General features: G+C 55.5%; 2 protein-coding genes and 1 long non-coding RNA gene across 8 annotated transcripts in view; 1 reads left to right on the top strand and 2 right to left on the bottom strand.

Annotated features, from left to right (window-relative positions):
* Positions 1-3,827: 3,827 nt before the first annotated feature.
* On the bottom strand, positions 3,828-15,404 carry NCKIPSD (NCK interacting protein with SH3 domain). 3 transcript variants are annotated; one of them, XM_086698270.1, is made up of 14 exons: positions 15,216-15,404; positions 14,488-14,621; positions 11,242-11,357; positions 10,794-10,998; positions 10,516-10,606; positions 9,820-10,310; positions 8,368-8,538; positions 8,132-8,218; positions 7,905-8,043; positions 7,744-7,824; positions 7,465-7,593; positions 7,278-7,370; positions 6,971-7,143; positions 3,828-4,728 (listed from the first exon to the last, which is right to left on the bottom strand). In XM_086698270.1, exons 4-14 carry the CDS (start codon positions 10,929-10,931, stop codon positions 4,525-4,527), a joined length of 1,797 nt encoding a protein of 598 aa, XP_086554396.1. In that variant the 5' UTR covers positions 10,932-10,998; positions 11,242-11,357; positions 14,488-14,621; positions 15,216-15,404; the 3' UTR covers positions 3,828-4,524. The 3 variants fall into 3 exon arrangements, with proteins under 3 accessions (XP_086554396.1, XP_086554395.1, XP_086554394.1); XM_086698269.1 differs by having other exon boundaries at positions 11,248-11,357; XM_086698268.1 differs by lacking the exons at positions 14,488-14,621; positions 15,216-15,404 and adding an exon at positions 13,864-14,118 and having other exon boundaries at positions 11,248-11,357.
* Positions 14,770-17,659, top strand: LOC147583612 (uncharacterized). Its single transcript, XR_015248396.1, has 2 exons — positions 14,770-14,906; positions 17,008-17,659. It is a non-coding gene; the product is annotated as an uncharacterized LOC147583612 (long non-coding RNA).
* Positions 15,902-19,256, bottom strand: part of IP6K2 (inositol hexakisphosphate kinase 2) — a 30,998-nt gene continuing 27,643 nt past the window's right edge. For all 4 annotated transcript variants that reach the window (XM_025915734.2, XM_086698274.1, XM_086698272.1 and 1 more), the window contains 2 exons: positions 17,132-17,307; positions 15,902-16,676 (listed from right to left, as the gene is read on the bottom strand). In XM_025915734.2, coding sequence (XP_025771519.1) covers positions 16,176-16,676; positions 17,132-17,307 — 677 coding nt within the window. In that variant the 3' untranslated portion in view covers positions 15,902-16,175. The remainder of the gene's footprint in view (positions 16,677-17,131; positions 17,308-19,256) is intronic.

Genomic DNA, 19,256 nt, shown 5'->3' with positions numbered 1-19,256 from the left:
GATGTGGGGCTCGAACTCACGGACCGTGAGATCATGCCCTGAGCTGAAGTCGATGCTTAACAGACTGAGCCACCCAGGTGCCCCTGGGCTTTTCAAAAAATGGTGCAGGGTCAGTTGGATATCTGTGTAGAAAAAAATTAAGTGAGACCCCTACTTCATACTGCATACATAATTTCAGATAGATTTGACATCTGAATATGAAAGAAAGAGAACACAGCTTTGAGAAGACAATACAGAATATCTTCATGACTTTAAGCAAATATTTATTAACAGGACACAAAATGCACTAAGCACAAAGAAAATCCTGAGAAACTGGATTACATTATAACTAAGAATGTACTTTCATCAAAAGACTATGTTAAGGATGGGAGAAGATTTTGCAAAATAGATAACCCAAGGACTCAGATGCCACATACATACTACAAATCAACAAAAAAATAGACAACCCAGCAGATGAGCAGGCCAGAGATTTGAACACGCACTTCGCAAGTGATCCAAAGAACCACTAAACTAATGAAAAAGTGTTCAACCTCTTCAGCCATTAGGGAAATACAAATTTAAAAATACTACCATAGTGTACCAGAATGACTAAAAGCAAACAAAAAGAAATGGCTGACAACACCCAATTTGGGGAAAGAGGTGGAGAAGCTGGAAGTTGCGCTACTGGAGGAGCATACACTGGTACAGCTACTTTGCAAAAACTATTTGGAGCGTTGGCTTGTGACCCTGCAGTTCCGCTCATGAAAACATATTCCCCAGTATAATGCATATGTGCAACAAGAAGACCTGTGTAACGATGTCCCTGAGAGCGCTATTCACAATTGCCCAAAACTGGAAACTGAAAGGTCATCAGCAGTGAATAAATGAGGGTATATCCCATACAACATTGGGGGTGAACACACTGGAACCGCATACTATCGCACAGAAGAATTTCAGAAACTTAATGGTGAAGAAGCCAGACAGAAGAGTTTATACTGTATGATTCCATCTGTGTAAAGTTCAAAAATAGGCAAAGCTGATCTGTAATTGCCTCTAGGGAGAAGGTCTGGAGAGGAAGGAGGAATCAGTGATTAAGAGGGGGCACACAGGGACGCCTGAGCAGCTCTGTCGGTTAAAGTGTCCGGCTCTTGATTTCAGCTCAGGTCATGATCTCACAGTTTGCGGGATGGAGCCCCACATCGGGCTCTGCGCTGACAGCGTAGAGCCTTCTTGGGAGTCACTCTCTGCCCCTCCCCTTCTTGTGCTCTGTCTCTCTCTTTCAAACAAACATGAAAAAATTTTTAAAAAGAGGGGGCACCAAAGTGGGCCTTAGGGACTGGTGATACTCTATTTCTTGACTTGGGTGGTGGTGATAGCAGCATTCTCCGTCATCATTCATTCAGCTCTATTCTTTGTTTGGTGTATTTTTCATGGCTATGTTATTCTTCCATAAAAACAGAGAAAAAATGGGGTACTTGGCTGGCTCAGTCAGAAGAACATGTGACTCTTGGTCTTGGTCATGAGTTCAAAAAGTGGGGCGCCTGGGTGGCGCAGTCGGTTAAGCGTCCGACTTCAGCCAGGTCACGATCTCGCGGTCCGTGAGTTCGAGCCCCGCGTCAGGCTCTGGGCTGATGGCTCGGAGCCTGGAGCCTGTTTCCGATTCTGTGTCTCCCTCTTTCTCTGCCCCTCCCCCGTTCATGCTCTGTCTCTCTCTGTCCCAAATATAAATAAAAACGTTGAGAAAAAGAGAGAACAAAAGGGGCACCTGGGTGGCTCAGTCGGTTAAGCGTCTGACTTCAGCTCAGGTCATGTTCTCACGGTTCGTGGTTCGAGCCCTGCGCTGGGCTCTGTGCTGACAGCTCAGAGCCTGGAGCCTGCTTCGGATTCTGTGTCTCCCTCTCTGGCCCTCCCCCGCTCACACTCTGTCTCACTCTCTCAAAAATAAACATTAAAATATTTCTTTAAAAGAGAGAAAAAAAGAAAACATTGTTTTCAACTACTCAGAGCCTCTGTATCTTTGGGGGACTGAGCAGGCATGTGATCTTTACCCACTCCCTCACTCTGGAGTTGCCCGATGTGTGTGTGCCAGCACCATTAGGTACCCGTTTCTACACCAGAGTCAGCCCAACCCCCCAGCCCTCATTGCCCCTCAAAATTTCTTGAGTTTTTTCCCTCAGCCCCACCCAAACACCCACCCGAGTGGCTTAGTTGTCTCCCTCTGCCCTTTCTTTTGCTCACCATATCCCACATTTACCATCCTTCCAAGCAGCCAAAGGGGTGTTTTCTCAAAGAGTTTCCTCACTGAGGAACTCTCTGGCTAATCATATTTCCCTCTGTGGTTCTAATTTTGTGTTGTGAGAGCACCATCAGGGTATCTGCTGAGTGGGTCCTGGAGGTCTGCACCCTCTCACAGCATCTGTTTGCTGCCAGAGGCCAGTATGTAACTTTGTCACCTGGGGCTCTCGCATCCCTTACAAACACGTGCCAGGGCCTCTTGGACAATCATACAGAAACCGGCAGGGCCTTCTGATCCTCATGCCATGGGGCCCTACTTTGCTCATCATAGGTGCCAGCATGCGGACAGATGGCACAGCACAGCCCTGCCCTTCCAGTGTGTGTGTGTGCACAAAACAGGGAACAGAGCAAGGCATGGGGGCTGTCACAGGACCTGTGCTTTTCACTCAATTATACTATCTCAGGAGGAGAATCATGGTTCTCTCAGCACTCCAGTGAGGAAGGAGTCATGGCCGGAAGTCAGTGTCACTGACTCTGGATGTGAAGGGAAAGGCAGAATGGCTCTGGGATGAAAAGCGACCAGGCTGTGCCACACAGCTTTACTGGGGGGCATTTTGTCAGCCTCTCTTCAGGTCCAGCAGGGGAGCCTGTGCATTTAACCCGAGTCAGCAGTTAAGGAAGGACATCTCATCAGCCATGAGTGCTTAGTTCCCTCATCAGTTCTCATCAGTGCTTAGTTCCCTGTCAAATATTCCTGCCTCAGCTTCCTGAGGACCTGTTTTCAGGGGACCCCACCCCTAGCCCTGACCTCTCTGTGCTTCTTGCTGGATTAGACAGTCCTGTTGAGAAAATAACAGAACAGCCTTCTGCCTTCAGCCCCCCAATGAAAAAGGAAAAGTTATGACTGGAAGTCACAGTATCGGGAACTCTGGACACGTGGAAGGGTCTTATGAGGATCGTCCTGGGTCAAAAACCAAAGGGAACTGATGAAAACTGCTTCTGACTGATGTCTGTCTGTGGGTTCCTGACTCTCCTCCCCCCATTTATGGCGAGAACCTTTGTTAACTTGGGAGCCCACAAGGAAAATGAAGTTTTTGCCAAATGGTCCCTAATTCTCCTCAAACAGTAGTGCCAACTAAACCCCACAGCTGTTAAGATACTCTCCTTGCCCTACAGTAATGGCCAAATCTCTGCTGAGGCTGCAAAATGAGGGGCTCTTGTTGGACCCACTGACAAATGAGAAAGGGAACAGAGCTGGACAGGCAGGGAGGGAGGCTGAGGCTGGGGTGGGGCCTGCTTCATCTGAGAGCAGCTATGAAGGAGAGGCTTTCAACAGGGGAGAGACTCAGCATTCAAAGCAAAGAAAGATGTAAGTGAAGTCTGGGAGGGCAGTCGCCCACAAACAGACCATGGGGCACTCGGCTTGGCCCAGAAGCAGGAACTCAGGGAGAGAAGCTGGAACAGGGCTCAAGGAACTTTGATGGACAGACCTATCAGGGACCACCCCCTCCTTACACTGGAGAGATCAGGGCAAGCAAGTGACAAGGTCCTGAGGCCCCAGCGTCCCTGCCCATCCTCTCCCACAACAACCCAGGATCATACAGGGGAGCCTGTTTCTGGATGCCTGTGATTTATTTCCGAAGGTGAGCTGCAGCACACGGGAAAATACACATGGCTTTTCAGTCTACATTTTTACAGAGAAAATATTCTGTCATTGGCTTTCTGAGTGCCATCACCCTATTCTGTGAGGCTCCAGAATAGATGGCCTGTCTCTAAGATTCTGCTTTAAAGCAGGAGCTTGGCCAAGACCCCTGGGGGTGGGAGCAAGGGAAAGCGACCCCCACGGGGAGCGGGGAGCACAGGAGAAGCACTCACTGCAAAGCTAAGGCAAAGAACAGCTGGCGGAAGGTGGCTCCCCTCACCCCAAAGACATGGCTTGCTGAGGCCCAGGACCCAGACGAGGCAGGACAGGGATGGCGGCTCTAGCCCAGCCCGGAGCAGCAGCGGGACTCTGAGTGTGTGTTTGTGCTGGGGGGGGGGGGGGGGGAGGGGGCATGCTGAAGAGGCAGCCTACCGGGAGATGGAGGGGCTTTAGCTCACACAGGCCCTCTGCCCCAGCATAGCTCCCAGAGCGTGGTCCCCAATCCCACACTTGGCCCCTGGCACTGGCTCTACTTCAGGTGGGGGCCCTGCTCAGGTCCCTTCCACCACCACCTCCCCCACACCGTCTGTGCAAAACATGCTTAGGGCCAAGCCTCCGCGTCCCCTGCACCCTGACCGGGGCTGCAGGGAAGGGAGGGGAGGAAGGCGCTAGCTGGGGTCCTCGCCCAGCACCGGGAATTCCTTGCACATCTCTCGGACAATCATGCGGTCCATCTGGCCCTGGGGCGAGGCTTCCTCTTCAGTCAGGATGCGGCGCAGTGTGGCCTGCAGGTCGGGCAGCCGGTGGCGGTGCTGCAGATAGGGTGTGGTGCGGATGACGGCGTGCATCAGGGAGAGGTACTCTACGCGAAGCTGTGGGAGGAGCAGGTGAGCTCAGGGACCCTGGGAGGCACTGCCACTGCCACCAGACAGGAACAGGCTGCCACGTGGACCCCAGGGCTGCGGACCGCCTCACGGCACCGAAGATCAGGGCTGCATCCCCAGCGCCCACAATGTGCCTGCCACATGAACTGGCCTTCAACAGTTGCTGAGTAAGTGAATGAATGGACCATTCCAGACACAGGCGTCCCAGAACGTGGCCAGCCCCCAGGAGTCCTGGCTCAGAAAGGCGGCAAGGGGAAACCGCCAGCTCTATCTTCCCAAAACTGAAGGCTTTCTCATGTTCTTTCTCTGACTAAAGCGCACAGCCGTCCATCTAAATGCACAGGCCAGTAACACAGCTGTCTTCTGTGACACCGCTCTCTCCCCTCTGTCGGCACACCTCATACCCAACCCACTCCTAGGACCTGGCCACCGTCCTACCTTCCAACATGCCAGAGTCCAGCTCTAACACGCCCTCTAGTCTGACACCCCAGCTGCTCCTTTTCCCCACAGACCCCCAATCCACTGACACGATCCCAATGCTTTTCCTCCGTCTGCCCCCCTCACCATCCCTTATTTCCCTCTTTCCCTATGGTTAGAGGACTCAATCCCTTCTCTAGGCAGCACCACCCTGTAACCCCCCAGCCTGGTCAGACCACAGCACCTGCAAATCACTGCCCAGTGTCTAAGCCCTAGACAGCCACAGAGCCTTGTGCAGGCCTCAGCTTCCTTCCCTACCACAAGCCTCAGACGGACACGCAGCACTGCCTTGGCTCCTGCCACTTTTCTCTGCTATGTTCACACGCCCTTAAGAACCACAGCCCACCTCTTCTAGGCTTTCCAGACCCCAAAGTGCCTGGACAGCTGGCCTTGTGCTTCATGGAGAAAACAAGCAATCTTTCAGAAAGCCCTTGTCTTCCCCTCGCAGCACCGACATCTCACCTGTCTCTGCCAGAATAAGCTGCCTTGGCTCCCTTTAGGGTGAGGGGTGTCCCTCCACAGCCCTGGGCCCTCCGCCACTGCCTGATCTACTTGACTTCTGTGGTGGCCCACTCTCCCGTCAGCCATTTCTTGATGCTTGCTGGATTATTCCCTCTGGCCCAGAGACCTGCACCAGCATCGCCTACCTCTAGAACACTTCCTGATGACTCCACATCTCCCTCAGGCGGACCCCCTCTTTTCTGCTCCCTTCACAGAAGAACTACAGGGGTTGTCTCCATTTACGGCTTCCAATTTCCCCCTCACTCCCCTCCAACTTCAAATTCTCTCTTAAACGTTCCATTCTTTTTCCCTCCACTCCACGGACGCTGCTTGTCAGTCACTTGGGGACTCTGTGGGGGCAATTCCAGTGGCCAATTCGCAGCCTCCGTCTTACTCAGGCTCTTAACTGTGGAGACAGCTCATTTCCCTCCTCCTCCGAACCTTGCTTTGGGCTCCTGCTCTCTCCAAGGTTTCCTCCTGGGCTCCTCCCTACTTGTCCTCACTGTGCCCTGGGCCAAGGCCCGAGCTGCCCTCTGACCCCTCCTCCTCACACTCTAGGTGGTGGCCCTGAAACAGGCTTCCCGTCACACTGGTGCACAGGCAACTCTCCAGCGTGTCTCTCCAGTGCCCCAACTCGGCTCCACTGCCCCTGAATGTGCTCTGTACCTGGCTGTCTAACAGGTATCTTCTCAAACCTGACACGTCAAAATGCAACTCCATTTCCCCCCCAAAGAGTGTTTCCCCACCTCAGTAATCACACTTCATCCACTTGATTGCTCAACACAAGTCCAGTGGTAAGCCCTGGGACCCACCTCCCATACCCACAAATCTGACCTCTTCCCAGGAGGCCATGGCTGGGCTGCCCTGACAGCTGTGGCTGCTTCCTCACAGACCTCCGCCTCCCCTGGGCTCATACAGCCCACACTCCGTTCGGGGTGTCCATCAGGTCACTTCTCCTCTTCTGAGATCAGAAGCTCCTGCTGCAGCCTCTGAGGCCTTGTGTAAATGCCACCTCCTCCCGCCTGACCCCGCTGCCCTCCCCACCCCATCTCTGTCCAGACAGTCTGGCCCAGATCAGCTCACCGGGGCTCCTCTGGGTCTGGGCACACCTGCCATGGCTTACTGAGTGGCCTCCACACTGGCCTGGCTCCAGCTGTGCCCCGTCCCCAGTCTCTGTCAGTGTCCTGTCTCCAGTCCATTTTGTTTCAGTTTCTACACACCTCCCATCCCCACTGCAGCCACCTCTAGGTACCTTGTCTCCGGGCGACAGGTCCGCGATGTGGCGCACGGTGATGTCAATGAGTGCCATCATGTCTGTGTGGTAGAAGATGGCAGCCGTGGCGGGGCTGGCGAACACGTCCTGTAGGAACTTGAGGATGGAGTGTGGCGGCTGCGGCTCATGTTTGAAGATGCGCACGGGGTCATCTAGGAAGCAGGGGGAAGAGAAGAGGGGTCAGGGCTGTCACTGTGGGAGGGCCAGAGCCACGGCAGGGAGTTATTGGGGATCATGGAGTCCCAGTACAGCGAAGCAGCACCACACAGATTCCTTGCACCCTCACCTCCTCTGTTCAGGAGCAAGAGAAGCTTCTCGGAGAAGATCTTGACGTTGGAGTGTTTGCTCAGGGCGGTCATGATGACGTTCTGGTCAGGGGCTGAGGAAGGACATGGGTGTCGGTAGATCAGCGCACAGGTACCCAGCCAGAACCCCCAGCTGGTCGGCCACCTCCCACTGGGCCCCATTCCCACCTGGCAGGTGCAAGTTGAGAGCCAGAAGCAGGTTCATGCAGAGATCGGGCAGCTGTTCTGTGGTGTCCAGGGGCAGCCCATCCTCGACGATGCTCAGCAGGAACTGGGCAAAGGGTGTGCCCAGGTGCTCTGGGAGGGGGGTGCACGGAGTCAGCCCTCCCCATCTGTGCACACCACCCAGCCCCCTGGGTCTCCATCAGCTCTGGGGACACCCGATCCCTGTCAGGTACGTGCAGTGGGGCTCCCAGCGGTCAGCTGGTCGGTGACCTGCTCACTTACCATAGTGCGCATATGGCACTGCCTCCCCCATGGAGAAGACCATGGCCAGGATGAGGGCGGAGTAACAGAGTTTCTGGTGATCTGGGGGGCAAGGCAGGCGGTGAGAGCCCCTACAGATGGTGGGAACCCCCCACACGGCAGGAAGCTCCCCCTCGCCTCACCCTGCGTGTCTGTCTGCATGTCCCGTGCCAGCTCCACAGGCAGCACAGACGACACGAGTGTGGAGATGATGGCTGCATCCAGGCTGCACATGGCGCCAAAGCACTTGAGGAGCAGCAGCCGCAGGGACACCCGGTGCTCCTGGCAGGAGACCCTGTGCACTCAGTGCCCGGAACCCCCACCTCTACCCGGGTGCCTCCACGCCCCCGCCCCTCTGTCTTGCACACACCATTTGGTAGTAGGCCACCAAGGCCAGGACAGACTCGAACTCATTTCTCTTGCACATTTTCTTGCAAACTTCGGGGTCTGCATCTGTCTGTGGAGAGGAGGAAGCATGACACAATCAGTCAGTATGAGCCGTGTGGCCACACATAAGCAAGCTGAGTACACGCAGGGGAGGCTCCTGAGCACTGGAGGGGACACTGCAGGGTCGGGGGGAGACACCCATGGGCCCCCACCCCGCACCAGAATATGTAGCAGCTCCTCCAGGTAGCAGCGGATGACCCCTTCATCCTCGTACAGGGCCCAGCTGCGCTGCTGGGCATCGTCCTTGCGCCGAGCCAGGTCTGCAAAGATCACCTCCAGCCGCTGCTGGTCATGGCAGACTTGCCCTGAGGGCAGGGCAGTGCTCAGGTCCTGGGGGAGAGAGGAATGGCTCAGCACATTCCTTGTCCCTCACCATCTCCAGGAAGCCCCCAAGGTTTAGAAGTCAACCCAGACCCTGAGAATGTCACAGGTGTGAGTTCCAGGTCGACATTGGGAAAGGGTTCCCAGCCTCATCTCTCAGGGCTGCTCCTAGTCAGTGTCCTCCCAGAACCTGCGAGGGGACCAGCCTCTGGTTCTCTTCCTTCCTCCCCTCTGCCCCACCTCGAGCTCCCACTATGGACCCTGCTCCTGTGGCCCACACCTCAACATCAAAGCTCCCAAGGGCACCAGCCCAATTCTACACCCCCTCTGCAAGCAAGTCCACTGCCCCCAGTCTTGATAACCTGCTGGGCTCAGATTCTGCCTGAGACACATCTGTGGGTGCCTTCCAACAACCTGCCGCTCATCCCAGCCCTGTAGAAACATCTTCCTCGAGGAAGGCCACCGACTGTATCACTGCCTGAGTGTGACTGAGATGCTACCCTCCGAATCCACATGAAGTGGCACCAGGCCTGGTCATCTCCCCACCTCCCCCGTCTCCCCCAAATGCTTCCAGCCTGGCAGCACCCACCGTACTCAACACAGACAAGTCCACTGACCTGCTGCTCCCTCCACCCCACACCAGAGCTGCTAGGTCATGGGGCCCTAAGGAGGGATCTTGGGCCCATCTGGTCCCCAGATGGAGATGGCTCGTCGCCCTCCAATCCCGCTTCCTGACCAGTGCCCCAAACCTGGCAAAAGATCCCACCCACCCTACAATGCCCACACACCTGACTCACACCTGAGTCAGTACTGAGGCCTCGGTCACAGCTCTCAAAGCACCCACTCCTTTCCACTGCCAAGGCCAGCGAGGTACTGCCTTCTCTCATGCTCTATGTCCGCTCCTCCCCTGCAGCCAGAGATGACTCTTGCCCACCTGCATCTGGTCTCATCTATCACCTGCCCCGGGTCTCACCTCTCCCACACCACCTGTTCCCTCACTCCCTGTATTATAGCCATGCTGGCCTTGTTCCACCTCCTCCTGTAAGCCAAGCTCGGTCCTGCCTCATGGCCTTGGTCCAGGCTGAGCCTCTGCCTGGAATGCTCTTCCTCCCTTTCTCCTCCAAGGATCAGCTCAAATGTCCCCAGCACCCAGCACAATGAAGGCCAGGCTAGAGCTCAATAAACACCTGTCGAGTCAAGGCTGGACACAAGCATGAGAGTGGGAATGGGGCAGGGGAGGCAGGGCGGCCCGAGGATGGGGAGGCCCCTGGCCCTGCCGCCCACCCTCACCTTGCCCTCTACCAGCGAGAGGAGGACCTGCTCCATGATAGGCGAGCTGGCCGGCACAGAGGCCTGGATGTGACCCACCACGACGCCAATAGCCACACGGCATAGCTCGTGGCTCAGGCCGGTGTTTCTCCGCACGAGCTCCATCAGCTCTGCCCCGATGGTCTTGGGCACAGCAGTCTCGGCCACCACCTTCTCCTCTGTAGTCCCCAGGTTCAGCGCACCCAGGGCCTCCAGCTCATCAGGGGCTGAGGTTGTATCAACTGCCACCTCCTCTGTAGGGGGCTCAGGGGCTGGCACCTTGGAGGGAGGGGGCTGAGCTTGGGACACAGTGGTGTGAGTGCCTCGGCGGGGCACAGGTGGGGGCGTGGGTGAGCAGCTGGGGCCCAGCTCAGACGAGCTAGAGCCGGTACAGAGCGTGTCAAGGGAGGTGCTGCTGACTGAGGAGCCGCTGGACACAGAACTGCCCCCGGAGGGCGTGGTGTTGCGGCCGCCTGTGGGCAGAGAGCGGATGCTGTGCTGGGACAGCCCCCTGGGTCCCCTACCCCTCCAGGCCCTGAGCCCCGCCCTCCCAACACAGGGCCTGGTTTCTCTGCTAGACCCACCCCTCCAAGCCCAGAGCCCCCAACTTTCTGACACAGGCAAAGCAATCATTCCACCACAGCGTACTTCCCCAATTGCCCCAATCCCGCCTCTCACCACTGCCTGAGGCCACCAGGGCCTCACGGTCTCGGCGCTTCACAGGTGGAGGTGGCATGGCGGGTGCTGCTCGGCGAGGCTGTGGTGGGATCTGAGAGGACAGAAGCGGGATCTGGGAGGACACGCTGCCATCTGGGGTACCGGCCTGGCTAAGGCCCTGAGCTCTTGGCACAGGCGGGCTACGGCTCTGCATCACTGACCCGACTGGACCCTTGGAACCTCTGGACCAAGCTTAAGTTCCACCCACCTCCCTCGGCCAGGATGTCCTCCCCACATACCTGGTAGAGGCCTCCGTCCGCCCCGAGATACTCGGAACTAGGGAGGCTGTGCTGCCGCTCAAACCCAGCTCGACACGTCCCATTGGGCTGCCTGGCAGCAGCAGCGTCCAGATGGTGGTCACTGGTGGATGGGGTCATAGCTGCAGGGCTGGAGGCTGAGGGGCCTCTGCGGGACAGAGTCTCTTTCCGGTGGTGGATCAGCTTCCTGATGGAGGGACAAGGAGCTTACTGGGCGAGTTACCTTAAACTCCCAAAGTCCTTACAGGCTCCCCCATGGGTCCTGGGCCCCCCAAAGCTCGGGCTCCTGCCACCTCCCTCATGCCCCACCCTACTCTGCATTACCCCAGCTCTGCCTTACACACAACCCCAGTATCCACTAAAGGACCCCCACCCAACTGTGCTCATTAGGGTAATGGGGTGGAGGCGGTGCCCTCTTCCCCTCACCCACACTCACTGAAGGACTCCACGCTGCTCCAGGCTGTACTTGCCACCATCCCGCATGGCTGCATTGTGCACAGCCTCAATGGCCCGGTCAATGGCTTGTAGGACATCTTGCTCCAGGCCCTGGGGGGGAGGGCAAGGATGGGCAGTTAGACCTGGGGGCCAAGTGAGGGTACTGAGCCCAGACCCAGCCCGGGATGCAACCGGGGCAGACAGAGGACCATTATAGCTAAAGGCTGGAATGGTAGACATGAACACAGAAGTTGAACCAGAATATCAAATAAGGTTCTCAAACGGTGTCACTCAGGGAGCTGGGGCATGGGGTGGCCTCATGCTGCTGCTTTACATCCTGGGGCCCCACTCAGACCTCACAGTGAGGCTCTCAGCTGTCTCTGAAAATCAGGGGTCCAGAGCAAAAACAGCCCAGGGACCCCCAGCTTGAGGCCAGCAGTACACACCTAGTCTCTCCCCAGGTTTGGCTCAGAGCCCAGGCTGAAATGCCAAGCAAGGAGCCTCTAGTGTCTGGAACCCTTAACAAATCACTCTGGATCTTGTTGATCCTTCGCAAAACCAAGGTCACACTCCAGAATAGCCCTGTCCTCATAGAGCCTTCTGCAGGCCCTGGGATGGGCCTGAGGGACCAGCTGGGGATGGGCCAAAGGGATCTCCTCTCTCCACCCCTGCTTCTAGCCCTCATCCCCCTCAGCTGTTCCAAGGAATCTTCCAGACCTGCCCTGGGAAGCGGCAGTTCTGTTTGTGGCAAAGGACAAACATGGGAGAGGGGCCTGGCCCCTGTCCCAGATTCCGTGCTGCAGACCCAGCAACTCAGGGGTCCAATCTACCCAGCCTGCCTGGCATGGTGTGAAGAGTAAGGGGTGGCAGCTGTGGGACCAGCCACTTTCACCCCTTCCCTGTCCACGATGGTCCATCAGGCTACATGGAAGTCTCAGAACTGAGGTGACGTCACTCCAGAGAGGGTCTAAGGAGCTTCCCTGAGGGGGACAGACAGATAGATGCAGAGGTCAGCAAAGCCCTCCAGGTACCATGGGGTGTGCCAGAATGCAGAGAGACAGCAGACAGAAAGGGGAACAGAAAAAGAAATACATACACATAGAAAATAAGGAAGAGATAGAAAGAGAGAGAGGGAGGGAGGGAGAGAGAGCGAGACAGGCAGAGGGAGACAACGCAGAAAGAAATTGAAAGCTGGAGACAGAGAAAGGGAGAGAGTCGTAATGACAGACAGAGTTAGGGAGACTGAGGCAGAGGGAGGTATGCAGAAAGAAACTATGAGAGAAACTGTGGCCTCTCTGCCGTCCCCAAACACCAAGCCCCACTGGCCCTGGAGAGGAGCCTCACAGGCTCTTCGAGAAGAGGCCTCCAACAAGCCCCCAGCCCCAGAGAGGCTGGGTCTGACACATTCACGATAGAGCTGGCAGCCTCTGTGTCCAGGGCCCCACTCATACCCCAGGCACTCCTAGATGGAAACAAGCTGAGGGTCCAGGGCCCATCCCCTCTGGCAAGACCAGATGACATCTCCAAATTTATCCTGTTATTTCTGTCCTGAACCAGGCTGGGACAGGATGTTTCCAAAAGGATAAGGACTAGGATGGGGCGGGGGTGTCTGGCACAGGCCAGGCCTGGAGGCTCCAGGCCCTCCTTTCCCCTGAGGTCAGAATAGACCAGCTAGAGACATTGCACCCCAGCCCCCACAGCAGGACTATTCTTGGGGAAACAGGAACTGGAGACGCAGCCTCCACTGGAAGGAAATAGGGTCATAGTCAGACCAGGGGAAGCCATGAAGAGATCTCACTTCCTTACAATGGGAGCAGCCCCCACCCCAGGCTGGGGACACAGAGGGATGGAGCTTTTCACTTTCAGAGAAAATTAGTCTGTTAAGTCAGGGCCTGAACATGGCTTGTAATGGAGGGGTGGGGGTGGGGAGAGTAGTGCCAGGGAGTGTCAGCAAGGGCTGAGATCTTTGGTTCCAAGAGGGTTGGGGTCAGTCTGAAGAAGAGCTTAGGGGTGGCTGAGTACAGGAGGGTGAAAGACACTCAGGTCCCACCCTTAGTGGGTCATCTAGGAGATACGAGTATCATCTAGGCTCCAGGGCCTCAGTGGAGAAGTGAGGATGGAGGACGGTGGGGAAACAGGTGGTGTCCAGGGTGGTCTGGGGTCTTAGTGGTGGAGGCAGTGGCTCCAGTTGGGGGTCTGAGGGTAGGATCCAGGGGATCCAGTGAAAGGGCCAATTACAAATCTGGGGTCTCAGGGATCTGAGGAACTGGTCAGAATTCAGTGGTACTGGATTCTCAGGACTGAGTCTTGAATTCTACTTAGATGGGGGTTCAGACAATGAGTCTCAATAGGTCTGGGATCCAAGGAGTCTCAGTCCCTGAGTTAGGCTTGCAGGTCCGGAGTCCTCAGAGTTGGCTGTCAAGGGCTTGGCCTTTTCTGGGAGTGCGGGCTCCTGGGGTCCCAGTTCTCGTGGGTCTGGGGTCTCAGGGTCAGGTGCTCAAACTCCCTATCTGCGGGAAGTTTTGGCGGGCCTGGGGCTCCGGGGTCGGTCCCGAGAGCCTGCGATGGGGCCCAGTCTAAGGACCGGTGAAGCCGGGCTGGGGAGGGGCACACTCACCTGCAGGCGGCGCAGGTAGGCGGGCGGCACGTAGCCCGTCTCGCCACTGCGCGCCCGCGCCGCCAGCCACCAGTGCGCGCTGCTGCGCTCCAGCACCAGGAAGGTCTCGCCCGCGGCGAACGCCAGCGCGTTGGGCTCCGCCGAGCGGAACGCGTAGAGCGCGCGATACATGGGGCCGGGCCGGGCCGCGCCGGGGCAGTGGAGGTGGCGGGGGCTGCGGAACCAGGACGGCAGGCCCGGAGAACCGCGATCGCCCCGCCCCGCCCCGTGACACACGACGCGTGCGCGCGCCCGCCCGCCCGCCAGCCGCAGCCCCGCCTCGGGAGGGGGGCAGCCCCCGCGCGGATCGCGGCGCCCCCTGGCGGCTCCAAGCGGCGCGACCCGGTGCTGCTCGAGTCCACCTCCAGTCGGCCTCCAGTCCGGTCCCGGTACCTCCGACTCCTAGACCACACACCCCTACCCCCGACCACTGGCTCCGCACCCTCCCGGGCGCCCCACCCCAGAGTCTCCGTCCTGGCCCTCCACTCAAACCCGGTATGCGGCCGTCCTTCCTCCTTTGGCAGAGTCTGTGTCCTACGCTCTAGTCGCATGCGTCCCTGCCATCCCGGGGGAGTGGGTCCTGACCTACTAACAGTAGGGACGGCGACTCCGCGAGCATAGTCCCATTGTTGGATCTCGCTGATTCGACACTTGGAGGCGCCTGTGGGGGGTCTGTCTCCTTGGTGTCCCAGGCCTCATGACCCCTCTCTGAGGAGTCCCTACTCTAGCCACACGGAAACCAGGTCGGCCATTCCCCAGTCCCAATTTCTCACGTCCTGGATGCCCACCCCCCCCCGCCCCCCCTCCCCTTCAATAGCTTCTTTCTACCCCTCTAATGTGGGTCTTTCCATAGGGTTTCCTCTGCCTGGGACCTAATTCCCTCCCTCACAGCATAAGGTCATTACTCTCCCAGTCGCTGTCATATTGCTCTATTGTCTTTATAGGACTTGCAACTCCAAACCATCTTATGTCTGATGCTCCCTTCTGAGCAGATAGAAGAGCTGGTAAGGGTGGGGAGGGGGGTGCTAGGTAGCTTTAAGAGCTGGTTTGACCCTGCACACCTCCAATTAGCCTGGACTGGTCCTTGATGTCCTGAGGGAGGGAGGGACCCAGGGGAGAGGCCCTAAGGGTCCTGGGGGCCTCCCATTCCTGTCCAGCCACATTTCCCACCAGAAGCCTGGGCCCAGGGTGTAGCGGGTATGGGCACAGCCAGGCCAGTACATGCAATTGGCATTTGGGGACATAGTACACAGAGGCACAGTGGGCCTCAGAAAGCGGTGTGGGGCTGATAGAACTGGACATCAAGACCCTACCTTCTTGGCACTGGGTCTGCCCTTCTCCCTGGTGTCTGGTTCGGCAGTTCAAGACCTCCTGCCACACCTCCCAGTAACCCTCGTAGCACAGAAGTAGCTCTCTTCGGGGCCGCCCTGGCTACAGCTGCTTAGGACAGGAGATTGGCATAGTTGTGGGTTGCAGTGGTGACAAGAGGTTTGGTTAAGAGGACCCCCCTGCCTGGAACACCCTTTCTCACTGGGACCCCCACCCCCTCATCCTGCTGGGACCTTCTACCATGGAGCCCACCATCGCCAAAAGACCAGAGCCTGGCAGCTACCTGAGGCCTTGGTTTGGCTCCAGGACATCTGACATCACAATGACCAGCCAATTAGCTGCTGCCAGTGGTCCAGGAGATGGATCCAAGGTCTGGCACACCTGCTGCCCAACTTTGGCTTAAGTTGCATGGAGGACAGGAAAAGACCTGTATCAAGGGTCACGTAGTTCTTAGGGGATGCTGGGACACTAGGCCAGCACAGACCCAAAAGGAACCTAAGGTTATATGTGTGGAGGTCCTCTTTGGGTGACCTCAGAGCCCGTGAGGTGGGGGCAGTGGCAAGGAGAATATTCCTGGGCTAGGGTGGAGGACACAGAACGGGTCAGGATTCTGAGGGCTGGGATGGGGTCTGGCTGCCTGCCCCTACTTAAGAACGACAGCAGCACTATGTACAATTAACAAAAAGATTTGTATTAGAACATTTACACTCAGGGAAGAAAGAGGTATCTTCATCATCAAATGTGGAATGTTGAAGAAACAGTTAAAATAAATAAAAGACTCCGAACGCGATTGGGGCTGGCTCAGGCTGGGACTCACAGAGGCCTCTGCACATCAGCTCCAGGCTGCAGGGGCCAACGCCTGGCCATACTGGCCTCCTCCCCGACGCAGCACAGCTGTGCCTGGGACACAGAGAGTCTCTCAGGTGCTGGTGCAGCCAGCAAACTCACTCCCCACTTTCCTCGCTTATCTCTGTGACAATGTCTATGAGGCTCTGGAGCCCGAAGATATAGCCAGCATCCTGGCCCTCATGTACCACGCTGTCCTCGCCATACAGCCTGCAGGTGGTGTGTGCAAAGTCGATCATGCGCACGTCCACTGAGCTGGTGCCAATGGGCTTGTAGGCATAGGCACCTGCAGACTCGTCAGCTGACTCCTCAGACAGGTCCTCCAAGTCCTCAGCATCTGAGTCCAGGGCCACCTCAGGCCATTCTTTGCCATCATAGATGACCAATAGGGAGCTTGAGTAGAAGCGGTAGGACTCCTGTCGCTCCAAAATGGCTTTGAGCTCAGCCAGCTTCTTAAGCACAGGGCCCAGGAGTTCACGGCGCAGATACCGACCATTGTGGAAAAATTGGAAAAGTGCCTCCTTGAAGCCCTGCACTGACAGCTTTCGTCCGTGGTACTTGTTCATGAACATAAGCTGCCCACTCCCTGCCTGGTACACCTGTGGGAAGAGACCAGCAGGTTAGGTACTGACAGCTGTCTCAGAGCCTGGACCCTGGGGAACAGCAGCAATAGGACACCCCTGGATCAGATCCTTTAACCTGTTAAGTATACCAGTCATACAAGGCAATACCCTTTCTGATCTACCACCACTCAGGATGCAGCCCTCTGACCTGGTTCTGTCCTCAGACCCCTGCTTAGCATATCAGTTGGTGGAGAAGGCCTAACCATCTTGCCTTCATTCCCACTCCTGTCCAGAGACTCTGGACTCAGTCAACCAGCTCAGCCCCAGACAGTTCACCGAGGCATGCATGCTTTTTTTTTCTAACCAGAAAGCAACAGACTCACTCAGCCATGCTGAAATCTTGAGAAAACAGCAGGACTATGCCCACGGTGGAGAGTAGAAGCTACTGGATGCCCTAGCCAGCCCGTGGTATGCACCAGCACTCCCCTCACCTGCATGCCACACACACGGACACCGATGACAGCAGATGTGCTCTGCTGGCACTTGCGGATCTGGTTGGCTGCCTTCTCCTCTGAAGCATCATCACCATGCTGGCGGGTACCCATCTTGAGGTCCAGGACACAAGGCACCTCATAGCGGGAAGTCAGATTTTCCAGTAAGATGAATTCTGAGTGGTTAAGGACAATCCTCCCTCTAAAGAAAAGGTGCTGCTGCATGGGGGCTTTGGCACTCCAGGGCACAATGCCTGCACACAATGCCTCAGAAAAGCCCAGGTCCACAGAAGGCCCCATCAATCCTGCTATCCCCCATGTAGGGAGCCCAAGGCTGACTAGAGGGCTAAAATCAAAGAACTGAATTCTTGTCAGGGAACTGGCATGAGGACCGCCTGCACCCGCACTCAACATAGGCCTGGGCGACACACATACGGCACTGCCACAACTCAACAAGGTATGGGAACAGGGTTTCACACTGTCCTAAGTTTCAAACAGAACATCAAATAAATAAATCCCATAACCTTCTATGTGAACTGGAAATATCTGCATAAACTCATGAAAAATTTTCTCTTTAAAATAAATGCGGGGGCGCCTGGGTGGCTCAGTCAGTTGAGCATCCGACTTCGGTTCAGGTCATGATTGCACAGCTTGTGAGTTCGAGCCCTGCGTCAGGCTCTGTGCTGACAGCTCAGAGCCTGGAGCCTGCTTCGGATTCTGTGTCTCCCTCTCTCTCTGCCCCTAACCCACTTGCATTCTGTCTCTGTCTCTCTCAAGGGTGAATAAACATTAAAAAAACCTTTTTTTTTTTTTTTTTAATTTTTTTTCAACGTTTATTTATTTTTGGGACAGAGAGAGACAGAGCATGAATGGGGGAGGGGGCAGAGAGAGAGGGAGACACAGAATCAGAAACAGGCTCCAGGCTCTGAGCCATCAGCCCAGCGCCTGACGCGGGGCTCGAACTCACGGACTGTGAGATCGTGACCTGGCTGAAGTCGGACGCTTAACCGACTGCGCCACCCAGGCGCCCCAAAACCTTTTTTTTTTTAAATAAAATGAAAGTGTATTTCCCAGCTGTGTGGCACTGAAAAGGTCTAGAAATAATGACCAGATAGTTGTGTGAGCACCCTTAGTGTCCAGACCAGTTTTCCCAGGGCAGGGATTGGTGAACTATGGCTACTTGTTGTACAGCCTATGAACTAGAAATCGTTCTTAAAATTTTAAGTTGTCAAAAAATATGCATAATACTTCATGACACATGGAAAATTAAATGCTATGCAAATCTTGGTGATCATAAACAGTTTCATTGGGGTATAGTCATGCTCATTCATTTACATGATTATCTATGACTACTTTCAAGCTACAGTGGCAGAGGTGTGGCAGCTTCAGCCTGTGAAGCCAGAAACATTTACTATCTGGCCCTCTACTGAGCAGGTTTGTAACTCCTGCCTCAGAGGAATGACTGAACTCACATCTGGAGTAGGAAATATACATGACCCTGGGCCATCTTTTCATACCAGGAAGTAAGAGAGTCGTCACAGACTACTATGATTGTGTCAGAAGGACTCGAGAGCCTATTTTAAAGTACAAAAAAAAATTTTTTAAATGTTTATTTATTTTTGAGAGACAGAGAGAGACAGAGCATGAGTAGGGGAGGGGCAGAGAGAGAGGGAGACACAGAATCTGAAGCAGGCTCCAGGCTCTGAGCTGTCAGCACAGAGCCTGACGCGGGGGTTGAACTCTCCAGCCATGAGATCATGACCTGAGCCGAAGTTGGACGCTTACCAACTGAGCCACCCAGGTGCTTCTCAAGAGCCTATTTTAAAAGGCAAAACAAAACATGGAAGAATCTGTGCATCAGTAAAGATAAAACTGCAACGGACTAAAACCGCGTCAAATATGTCTAAATTCACAGGTTCATAATAATGCTGAAAAACCCACTGGCATTTTGAATGGATGTTAAAAAACCCACCCATTATTCCAAATAATCAGTAAATAATCTACCTTTCCTATATAAACTATACCTATGTATAAGCATATAATTGATGAGAAAAAGTTTATCTTTACAGATTCCAGCTAAGAAGGAATGACAAAATTAGAAAAGTGCCTAATGAAAAAATGGATC

This window comes from Puma concolor, chromosome A2 (assembly GCF_028749965.1).
Source record: "Puma concolor isolate L17-30 chromosome A2, mPumCon1.1.hap2, whole genome shotgun sequence".
Taxonomy (NCBI): domain Eukaryota; kingdom Metazoa; phylum Chordata; class Mammalia; order Carnivora; family Felidae; genus Puma; species Puma concolor.
This window is presented reverse-complemented; position numbering and strand designations above follow the sequence as displayed.

Bases quoted from the DNA above. Each gene is read 5' to 3' on its own strand.
- NCKIPSD (XM_086698268.1), bottom strand. From the start codon at position 14,034: ATGTATCGCGCGCTCTACGCGTTCCGCTCGGCGGAGCCCAACGCGCTG. The intron at 10,311-10,515 runs GTGAGAGGCGGG...CTCTGCCCACAG, and splicing joins CCTGGTGGCCTCAGGCAGTG to GCGGCCGCAACACCACGCCC. The intron at 4,729-6,970 runs GTACCTAGAGGT...CTCCTCCCACAG, and splicing joins ACCTGTCGCCCGGAGACAAG to CTTCGCGTAGAGTACCTCTC.